The sequence below is a fragment of the Hyperolius riggenbachi genome, chromosome 10 (genome assembly GCF_040937935.1).
Source record: "Hyperolius riggenbachi isolate aHypRig1 chromosome 10, aHypRig1.pri, whole genome shotgun sequence".
In the NCBI taxonomy this organism is placed as follows: Eukaryota; Metazoa; Chordata; class Amphibia; order Anura; family Hyperoliidae; genus Hyperolius; species Hyperolius riggenbachi.
The window spans coordinates 268,771,967-268,784,091 of record NC_090655.1 but is presented as its reverse complement, the minus strand read 5'-3'; the positions used below and the strand labels follow the sequence as shown (position 1 = coordinate 268,784,091).

The window sequence follows — 12,125 nt, the reverse complement described above, 5'->3', positions numbered from 1 at the left end:
TGGTGGAGGGTGACATGATGGGGACAGCTATAGATGAGTACCATCTTACAGAGAGCAGATCAGGTGAGTAATCAACATTAAATATTGAATATCTTTAGTTATTATGACTGTGTCGCTTCTCACAGACTGGCATATTAGGTTTTATTCTATCTACTCCTGTTAGAGTTTTGGCATCTAAAACAATTATTCTAGAATGTATTTGCTTACTATCTTACTAACAATAACAGTACAGACACCCTGATGGCTTTGGAGTATGTTCTGTGGAGAGAAATGCCATACTGTATTGCAGTAGAAATGTCATGCTGATCAGGTGAGAACTTTGCAACTCACAGGTGCAATAAACCTGAAAGGAGTTGTATCTATTTAAGTTCATGTCAGATATCAGATGCTTTAGACTACTTATTTTCCTGGCGCCAGGACATAAAATGGTTAACAGAACACACAGACACAGAAGATGTGAGCACAAATTATGCTGGTTCTTTACTACAGTTGCTTTCCTTATATCCTACTCAATACAGGATTTTGCTCATGCGCAGTATATCATCATATGTCACCATAATTACAGAAAGTCATGTGATTTACGAGAATTAACACAGTTCAATGATCACGGGGAAAACATGTTATTTATGACCTTCCAGGTGTCCCCATTTGGGTTTTGCCCAGCAAGAAGAATTTGGCTATCCAGCTCTTCCTGCACAGATGTGTGTGGGTGGATGATTGTTCTATAGATACATTAATATCACACTGAATAGATACAAGAGGCACAGACTTAGATACATGTATGCTTGTATATGAAATTGATCTATATACTAATATATATACATATATATATATATATATATATATATATATACATATATACCTACATATCCTTTCAGTCCCCCCTTTGGTCATTTCTTCCAAAAGAAGAAGATGACCATACTAAAGCCAATACCTAGAACAGGCAGAGCTAGCATCACAGTGGGCAAAATTTTGGTCGAAGTCTCCTAATGGTCAAACCACGAATAGCTATTTGGTAAAGTACTCATAACAAAGAAAATGATTAACTAACCTGTAACCTTAAATAATCAATTAAACAATGTTGGCCAATCTAATGGCCGAACAAATCAGAAAAATCAGAAAAGAACCAATTCAGAAATTATTCAGGAAAAAACCCAATAATTATTTTTCCTGATGCAGATCAGAACTAAGAACAATTCTCTTTCCTGATGTAATTTAGTAAAAATCTTATGCGGACTGGATGCACGGAGCACGCTCATGTGTTTAACTTAGCCTGCGGCAGGAATATTTCTCTTCAATCAATATAAGAAGCTTTCTTATCTCAGCACTTACTCCAAGAGAAACTTCCATCTGCTCTATTTTAGAAAAGGCTTGTCTAAATACTAGGCCTCAGGTAGGCCAGGGTCAAAAACCCTTATGATGGCAACTAACTCAAGCATAAGGTGGCTATATTTGGGAGATGGTGGTCTTGACTCGACAACCGTTTGTGAGGCATGGCAAACTTCTCACCTTCCATCAGCCATTGTACTCCAAGCTATCTCTGTATCCTTTACTCTAAGTCACACACTCCTGTTAACCCAGGGGGTGGATACCAACCCAACTACAATCATACTCAGGTCTTAATGCCCAGAGTACAGAGGCTGAGGTCAGAAATACAGGAGTACTGCCAGAACTCACCAAACAAATCAAAACGTAGCTACAGGCCTCAGTACAGGACATATTTGTGAGAAGGAATGCACAGATCACAGCAGGAGACTTAGGGAACAAGGCTACATCAACATCTCTGGCCTTCCAATTAATTGTCCCATATTAAATATACCAATCAGGTTGCTCAAGGCAACTGTGTTGCTGTGAAATTGTAGTCCATCACACCAATCATACCGACCAAAGCCTGTTATGCCTGTTCAGACAAACAGATACAACTCTGATTTAACAAGGGAAGGGAATGTTAACTTTTTACCACAGTAATGGTAAATATCTATACAGACACACTACAAATCAAAGCAGAAAAAGATGTAACTAATAGCAACCGCTGCCATAGATACTCTTTCAAGGTCAGGACTAACAGGACAACTGTAATGATGGCTACCTTCAGATTTGACTATGCTAGACAGACTCTGCTAATCACACATATGGACACTCACCAACTATATTCACAATCAGGATAGGACAAAATATAATACTCTAGCAAAGCTTAGCAAGACAATTATGGCCAACTTGAATCTACTAAAGACCAAGGTACCAAAAATAGGAGACTTGTACCCTGAAAATTGCCCACTGAGATCAGGTCTGCTGAATTATATGTGTAGCAACACGTATGCATATGTATGTAGATATATATATATTTTTCTGTCTGATAAATATACAATTTTATAGTTATCTGGGTTGAAGAAAGATGTGTGTACATAAAGTTTAACCAAAACAAAGCACCACACCGGCCCATTTCACTGCTGGTCCAGAGGAAGGCGAAAAACCCTTATAAGGCATAGTGTAATTAGCCCCAGAAAGGGAAAATTCCTTCCCGACTCCAAAATGGCAATCAGAAAAAATCCCTGGATTATCAGCATTTGGCCTTATTTAGTAATTGAGATAAAAAATATCAGCTCATTACATATCAACCCATTATCTAACTTACAAAAACCTAATCCTAATTCTTTCCTAAAGGATGATATAGCAGAGATGAACGCTGTTACTTATTCAGAAAACATCATTAACCCATAATGTGATTTACAACTAGCTCTCTTTCTATAATATCCTTAATATAGTGACCCACCCCTCATAGCAGCTGATTCAATCATTGATCTAAGATTGGCATTGAAAATATCCAATCCTTGATCAGACAAGTGAACCCTATCCGGGCGGAATAAGTTAGGCCGGGAACCCTCAAGTTTATTATGCCAATAAGAAAAAACCCTTATAGCTGGCAGGGATCTACATCATTCCCACCCAACTGACAAATAAGAATGTCTGGCATAGGAAATTTCCGCATTAAAGAAGTAACCCTACCAAAAAACATATTCCAAATCATCCCTCTAATACTGAACCAATAGATCATAAAGTTATTTTTAGATAACCCAAGGTTGTCCCCATAGCTACTATTAATAGCTTTCTTACGAGCCCAATACACATAAGAATGTCCCACAATCCATACAATCTTCCTGGGTCTGAGATCCAGATCTTGTTCCATTCTTCAACAGATGACACAAGCAACCTTGAAACTTTTATCAGAGCACGCGTTACTGTCCACCTGATGAATAGTCTCTTTTTGGGATTCAGGACTTAGTCGACCTATTTCACCCTCTACAGTGGATCCAGTAGAAAATCCTTCTGTAAAAGATAGCCTCAGGATAGCTTCTGATCAGAGACTCCCTTCTGGATGGATTCCTCTGGATGGATTACTTCCGGATGGACTCTGGTCAGGTAGTCATCCTCCTCAGGATAGATGTCTGGCAAGTTGTTTCTGAAAGAATAAAGAAAAATGTGCGAGCATCATGTTTTTCCCAAAAATCCACTAAATCATTTATTTTTCCTAGTATTTGTAATACTAATATGATTCATACTCTCCACCATGAACTTCAAAACATACTTAGCGGATCTTTCTATGATCCTAACGGATCTCTCGCAATACCCCGTTCGCATGACGTCGTGTCGCTGTACCCGTGCGAGTATGTGACTCCATACATGGCAGAGAGGATAAATTCCCAATGAATTATTACACCACATTTCATTCTTCCATTACAAGTCACACTCTCTCTTTTAGGTAGCCCTAGGCAGGGCTCTTTTCTTTTTTTCAGAACTTAGGTGGCCTGGGCAGGGCTCTTTCCCCTCTTTGACCATACATTAAAGTTATTTTAATGTCTGGTCAGAATTAGTGAAAGGCTAATATGAGCAGGGTCACAGTACAGCGGAACAGTGGCCAGCACTGTCTCCCTGTAATAGGGTTGGGTCCCCTTTCAGATTTAAAGCTACAGACATACAAAGAACATCTATAGTAGGGCTGCACGGTTTTTCGGTTTCAAACCGAAACCGCGGTTCGTGGCAAGACGATCTGCTGATCGTCAGTAAACTCGGTTTTTTCGGTCCACTGTCAGTACCTTGTGTCTGGCCCCGCTGTGCGCGGATTGGCCAGAAGCAGTGAATATTTATGAGTGTTAATGAGCGGGGGGGCGGATCCACTTGAGCGCAGCGGGGCCAGACACAAGGCAGTGTTCTCCCTAGGTTCAAACAGGTGGGCCCAGGTAAGATCAATTACCGCCCGGCTGCTTTCCTGGCTGTTATCACCCCCCTGTCAGGGTGCACCGGGCTTGCTTGAAAAAAAAAAGCAAGCAGCGCTGTTCTGAAGTCAGTCCCTGTACTGCTCCGCTTTGTTGTGCATGAGATCTCGCGCTTCCCGGCGAGCTCGTGCCTTCATTGGCTCAGCCTCTTACTGCCGCTGAGCCAATGAAGGCACGAGCTCGCCGGGCAGCGCGAGATCTCGTGCACAGAGCGGACTCGGAGCAGTACAGGGACTGGCTTCAGAACAGCGCTACTTGCTCTTTTTTTTTTTTTTTCAAGCGAGCCCGGTGCACCCTGATAATCGGGCAGGGGGGTGATGACAGCCCACTATAGTGCGACTGTGCAAGGCTCAGCCGTCAGTCTGCACTCTGCAGAGGCGCGCAATACAGGCTGCCTCTGCGTGCACGGACACTGACTGTCCGTGCAAGCTTGAAAGTATGCGTATATCGTCCTAACATGAAACGCCCACCACCCTAAAGTTTAGAGGAAAAAAAAAAAATAAAAATCGGGGAAAAATCGAAATTGCAATCTCTGAGAGAAAAATCGCAATTTCGATTTTTCCCTAAAATCGTGCAGCCCTAATCTATAGTGTCCTTTTCCCCATAGTGCGCTTAAGGTACTATACCTATGGTTGTCCCCGAGACACACTTCTATAGGCACACATACAAAGAACAGCACTACAGAGACTAGGCCAAGGCCTCCTTACTAAACAGGCACTGAACTACAGATCAAGCAGAATTGAAATCCTGTCAGAGGTAAAGCTTCTAATCAGTACACTATAAAACAGTGTATTTTTTTTCCTAGAGTCTTCAGAACAGTGAAAAATCCATAAAATAATTGTCATACCAACATCAAATGATTCTGCAGTTTGTCAAAAAAGTTCAAGCACTAAAATAAGCTATTTTCCTAAGGATGAAAAAATGTACTTATTTTCCTATGCTGAGTGTAAGGACGGTGGGCTTACAAAAAAACCCCATATATTCTCACTAAAAACACGAGTGACTTAGAGTCAGAGCTTTAAACAGCACTCTCCTAATATATGTCATTAATTACATACACACAAAGATGTTGTGTCACCCGGAGAGGAAATGTTAATTTAAAGGAGATGGATTTTGTTAACAGGAAGGAGATGGATTTATGAACAGGAAGAGGGGTTATTAAGGTCAAAAACCCCACTATTGGGAAAGAATTCCCATAATCTAAAGGGTGATATGAAATAAACAGCAAGTGTAACCCAGAACTACACATGCGATCTTAATTGACCTAAAACTGTATACCTGTCCTGACTATTTAATATGTCCTCAATGTTTTCCATAAATTTTCCCAAATGAATATGGCTTTCACAGTTTCACAATATCCACTAAAATATAAGTACAAACAGTATACAATGCATCATTATTTTTCAATAGTTGCATGGCATTTAGAAATATTGAAGTTACAATAACTGTGCTTTATCAGTATGGCTTGGAGGAGGAGCAAGCTGAGAGAATTCGTTCAACTGGGTGACCAGGCCAGTGAAGAATTAAATTAGACACAGTTTAGTTACAACAGCACGTAACACTTCAACAATGAGTTGCAAACATCATTAACTGCCTTTTCTGCTGCGATTTATAAAAACATACAGCCTACCAACTATGATACGATATTCAAGAAGGATTTATCCATGGAGAACTATTGAGTAAATCATTTGAATCTATATGCTTCAAAGTTACAGGCTATATAAATTCTGTCCAAATATGAACATTATTCTAACAAACTTATGGCAAACTACCATGCCATGGGGAAATGATTTAACTCTACTCACTTGTATAAGTCTGGGTGACAAACGCCATTACTCAATTAACCCACTTTAGACCAAGGGAATTAGGTTGTACTAAAACTCAATTCTCTTTACACTATGAAACTAAGGTAACACGGTGACGTAGAAGCCAGTGCTCTCGCCTTGCAATGTTATTCAAATCTCTGCCTGGTTAACATCTGCCAGGAGTCTGCATGTCCTCCCCGTGTCTGCATGGGTTTCCCCCAGGCACTCAGTTTCCTCACCCGAAAAAAAACACAGACAGTTGGTATCAATTAATTTATCTAATTTAATTTAAGGATACTAAGTTTCAGGAGAAAAATCATTCTTATTAAAAAACTTCCTATACTAGACTTGTGGATTTATTTAGAGACTGCCACGTGTGTAGTGAACACAGAAGCAGGTATATTAAAGAAAGATAGGGACAAAAGAAATATATATATAAATTATTCACTGTTTCAAATACTCCAATAATATAAATCATAGAATACATATATACATATGTATGTATACATGCATACAGATATACGGTATATTCAGAAAGACTTTTAAATGTACTTTTTTCCTCTGCAAAGTAGTACGTTAGTTCCTCTTTTTTCTGCTGGAAGAAGAAAAAAACCCACAAGCAGGTGTTTTGTGCAGCCACCCGGAAACACCAATTAAAGAAAAAAAATGAATCCTTTGTCACAGAACCGGACCTATTTAGATACAATTTAACTCTTTTATTTCTACCTATTAAGAATACATCCGTATATATGCAGAAATCATTTATTAACAGAGAAAAAGAGATAAAAATACTACTATTTCATAAGGCAAATATACCTGACATTACTCCATACATACGGCCATATATGTTTTCTAATTAATCTAATGTTTAATGTTAAACCCTATTAGATTAAAAAGTAATAAACTTTTTACTTCCTCATTTCTGTCTTCATTTTTACCCTTTCAAACTTAAAGGGGAATTCTAACACTATTTAATAAAACAACTTAAGTATTTCTGATTATTTCAAAATTACATCTGCATTTATCTAAAAATCATTACCCATAGCTCTGCAGTATCTGTCTAAATAGAATAACTAATTTAAAGAAGTAATTTCCTAATGAGAAAGAAGAAAATCTATTTTATGAGGCACCTATACCCATAGTTTCAACACATACTTTCACGGGTGAACTAAGGCGCTGCGGGCCCTGGTGTAGGTTTTACATTAGGGCCCCCCCCCCTCAAGAACTCTATACATAGCAATTGATACAGCGCATCAAAACTTACCAAAGGCAACCACAGTGTCAGGGGTGCAAGAAGGGGACTATTCAAAGTATCTATAGAGTATCTATAGAAGTGATTATTACCACTACAGGATCAATAGAGAGCTAATACTGTGATAGAGGGTGGACCCTTTGGGGCCCTTCTGGACCAAGGGCCTTGGTGCGGTCGCTACCCCTGCACCCCCTATTACTACGTCCCTGCGGGTATCACCTCTCTACCATACATCACAAGCATGTACTCAATACAATCTCTCAATTTACACACATATGTGTCAGTTCACACACAATAAATATGAATACATTATGATACATGTTATTTTATAACTAGATCCTAATTTACAGGAATTACATTACTATATTTCTGAAATTTTCCTCTTACAGAAAGACCTATGCAAAATGATACATGTATAATTCAGATAATTTCTGACGGTCAATGTACAAATCTCAGTATAACCAGATATTTGTTAAATATGGCATCTGAAACCAGTTTTGTACGTACATAGAATTTATACTGTAGATTTTGATAAGTGACCGTTCTTATCCGAATTACATGAGTGTCTTTAATATTAATATTTCTAATCATCTCTCAGAAATGCAGTAAGGATCTTATATCCTCGCTTGCACAACCAGACGGAAAACATACATAAAACACACATTACTAGTCAAGATTAATACACAAACAAGACAGACTTGGACATATATAATTCTAATCACCGTTAGACATAGTTCTTTAACCAATTGTATATGGATTGAACTATTATTCCTTTCTCCCCCCCAAGGAAATGACAGCCCAAGACTAATATACTATATTATATTCTAACCAAGAATGAACAAAATATTTTTCTCCCAGATATTCTGGCAACATAAAGGTTCATAAATCTCATCTATTTATACTGTAATTTATTGGCCCTCTATTAAATCTATGTGTCAAATATAAGATATTGCCGTACCAATAGACAATTCTTATCTAGATAAATTATAATTTATATATTTTTAAAATATATCAACACTATTTTTATCAATAACTAATATTTTTCAATAATTCTATCTATAATTCCCATCTCATGAGAACAAAACAAACTTTGTCTAGGGATTTTATCTTTCTACAACCTATCTAAATCCAAACTGTTTCTCAGAATTTAATAACTTTTTTCTTAACCTTACTAATAAAACAGATTATTATTTACAAAACAAACGCAGACAAATAATCTAAAACATCTGAATCTTATCTGACATTATAAAAACCTTACAAAAATAACCTATAATAAACCCATTCAAAACCTAAGAAGAACTACAAGTACCCAGAAATCCATACCATATGGTGCCCTGTTCATTTCCCAAATGAACCCTATTTTCTTACCAAAAGAAAATAATTTATTGAAGTTGATCAGACTTCAAATTTGTTAGATTTTTCCCCCAAAAAATCTATATTTCCCTTAGACCTACTAAGAGAAGTGTAATAGACTTACCAAAAGCCCCTTCTCCCTAATAATCTTTTTTTTTTTTTTTTTAAACTAAGGCCTTCTAAAAACCTTATAACCTATATAATTAAAATTATACTATCAAAAAACACAAACTCCAACACCGGATTCGTTTTGGTATCAACAGAAATTTCACATAAATAATATAGACACCTCTCTCCTTAAAAAAATAAAAAGAGAAATATAGTCATATTACTTACGTGATTTCTGAAGAAGACCATCCGCGGCGAGCCCTTAGCTGAAAGGAGTTGTATCTATTTAAGTTCATGTCAGATATCAGATGCTTTAGACTACTTATTTTCCTGGCGCCAGGACATACAATGGTTAACAGAACACACAGACACAGAAGATGTGAGCACAAATTATGCTGGTTCTTTACTACAGTTGCTTTCCTTATATCCTACTCAATACAGGATTTTGCTCATGCGCAGTATATCATCATATGTCACCATAATTACAGAAAGTCATGTGATTTACGAGAATTAACACAGTTCAATGATCACGGGGAAAACATGTTATTTATGACCTTCCAGGTGTCCCCATTTGGGTTTTGCCCAGCAAGAAGAATTTGGCTATCCAGCTCTTCCTGCACAGATGTATGTGGGTGGCTGATTGTTCTATAGATACATTAATATCACACTGATAGATACATGAGGCACAGACTTAGATACATGTATGCTTGTATATGAAATTGATCTATATACTAATATATATATACATACATATATATATATATATATATATATATATATATATATATATATATATATACATATATACCTACATATCCTTTCAAAACCTACCATTACAATGATAGACTGGTCAGAGGGAAAACAAGCAAAATCAGGAGGCAATCAAATAGAGCCACTCACTAAATTATATTTTTATCTCATAAGGGCCGGTTCACACTGGGCACTTCTGCAGTGCTTTGCTGATCACCAGTGATCAGCCTTTGACATTGCAAACCAGGGTTCGAATCTTGGCTAGGGTCAGTACCTATTCAGTAAGGAGTTCAAGGCAAGACTCCCTAACACTGCAGTGTGGCCTCTTGAGCGCGCCCCAGTGGCTGCAGCTCTTGAGTGCTTTGAGTCCGACAAGAGAAAAGTGCTATACAAATATTCGGATTATCATTATTATTACTTCTCACATTCCCTGTGTACATAGTGTGTTTATACCTCATTACAGGCACACTGTGCAGTCACATTACACACATCACACCCCTATTACTTCTCACATTCCTTGTGTACATAGTGTGTTTATACCTCATTACAGGCACACTGTGCAGTCACATTACACACATCACACCGCTATTACTTCTCACATTCCCTGTGTACATAGTGTGTTTATACCTCATTACAGGCACACTGTGCAGTCACATTACACATCACACCCCTATTACTTCTCACATTCCCTGTGTACATAGTGTGTTTACACCTCATCACAGGCACACTGCGCAGTCACATTACACACGTCACACCCCTATTACTTCTCACATTTCCTGTGTACATAGTGTGTTTATACCTCATTACAGGCGCACTGTGCAGTCACATTACACATCACACCCCTATTACTTCTCACATTCCCTGTGTACATAGTGTGTTTATACCTCATTACAGGCACACTGTGCAGTCACATTACACATCACACCCCTATTCTCACATTCTCTGTGTACATAGTGTGTTTGCACCTCCTTACAGGCACACTGTGCAGTCACATTACACATCACACCCCTATTACTTCTCACATTCCCTGTGTACATAGTGTGTTTATACCTCATTACAGGCACACTCTGCAGTCACATTACACACATCACACCCCTATTACTTCTCACATTCCTTGTGTACATAGTGTGTTTACACCTCATCACAGGCACACTGTGCACTCATATACAAATAATAATATACAAATCTACAAAGACTACAGTGGGCACTTAAGAGGTAATACCAGACATTTTATCCAGTAATTCTGCCTCTTCCTCCCAATTTGGTGTAAGAAACTGACACTTCTTGTAACTATGGCGACACATCCATATGACATCCATCCTTTACATCTCCAACAACTGTCTGGGGACTAATAATAATAAAGATAACAATCATTCATATTATCAATCATTACACAATGGGATGCATCTGTAGAATAGAAATAGACACTACCATACCACTACTATAAGAATGCATCTGTAGTTGAAGATGTTGTTCAGTAACAGAGAAAAATAATAACACTACTACTATTAGATGGCTGAGTGCAGTTGATTCCACAGAGGCTGCAGTTAGACTATTCACCACAAGATGGCAATACAATAACATTTGTAAAGTGCTGTTCTCCGATAAGACTCAAAGCGCATAGTTATGTCTTAGTTCATTACAAGGTTGCAGGCTGGACTGTTTTACAGAGGAAATAGATGGGTGTTCATAAGTGCCAGACTAAACAGAGTTTGAACTTAAATGCTTCTAGGGATGGAGCTGTCCTGATTGGGTGTGGCAGGGAGTTCCAAAGTGTAGGAGCAGCATGACAAAATGCTCTGTCTCAAAAGGTTTTGAGGTGGACTCTGGGGGTGACCAAGATGTTACATCCTTTTGATCTAAGATTGTGGAGGAGTTATGAAGTTCAATAAGTCCTTTAGGTATCCAGGGCACAGATTGTGCAAGGTTTGAATGTCAATAAGCCAATCTTAAAAGGAATTCTCCATTTTATCGGTATTTTATCAGTAGCCAGTTGAGTGAGCGAAGGGTTGGTGTTATGTAACAATGGAGGGATTGGCTAGTTAACAGCCTTTAAATGGCATTCTGTACTAATTGCAGGCAGTACAGGTCTTTGTTTGGCCTGAATAGAGAACATTGCAGTGTCCAGCCTTGATGTGATGAAGACATGAACTAGGTTTGGAAGATCTGCTGGAGGAATGAGGTGTTTAATCCTTGCAATATTACTTAGATGAAAGAAGGAATGTTTCACAACAGCTAAGATTTGATTGCTGAAGCTTAATTCCCCATCAGTCAGTACTCCCAGACTGTGCACAAAGTCTGAGTTGTTCAGGTCTGAGCTTCCTATTAGAGATGTCGCAAACCTCCAATTTTCGGTTCGCGAACTTCCGCGGAAGGTTCAGTTCGCGCGAATGTTCGCGAACCGCAATAGACTTCAATGGGGAGGCGAACTTGGAAAACACTTATGCTGGCCAGAAAAGTGATGGAAAACATGTTTCAAGGGGTCTACCACCTGGAGGGGGCATGGCGGAGTGGGATACACGCCAAAAGTCCCGGGGAAAAATCTGGATTTGATGCAAAGCAGCGTTTTAAGGGCAGAAATCA

At 38.4% G+C, this 12,125-nt stretch overlaps 1 protein-coding gene across 1 annotated transcript in view; it reads left to right on the top strand.

Annotated features, from left to right (window-relative positions):
• The window catches only part of LOC137537186 (uncharacterized), a 274,266-nt gene that overhangs the window by 120,844 nt on the left and 141,297 nt on the right, over nucleotides 1–12,125 (top strand). The window contains exon 10 of the mRNA XM_068259298.1: nucleotides 1–63. This exon is cut by the window's left edge and continues 79 nt beyond it. Coding sequence (XP_068115399.1) covers nucleotides 1–63 — 63 coding nt within the window. The remainder of the gene's footprint in view (nucleotides 64–12,125) is intronic.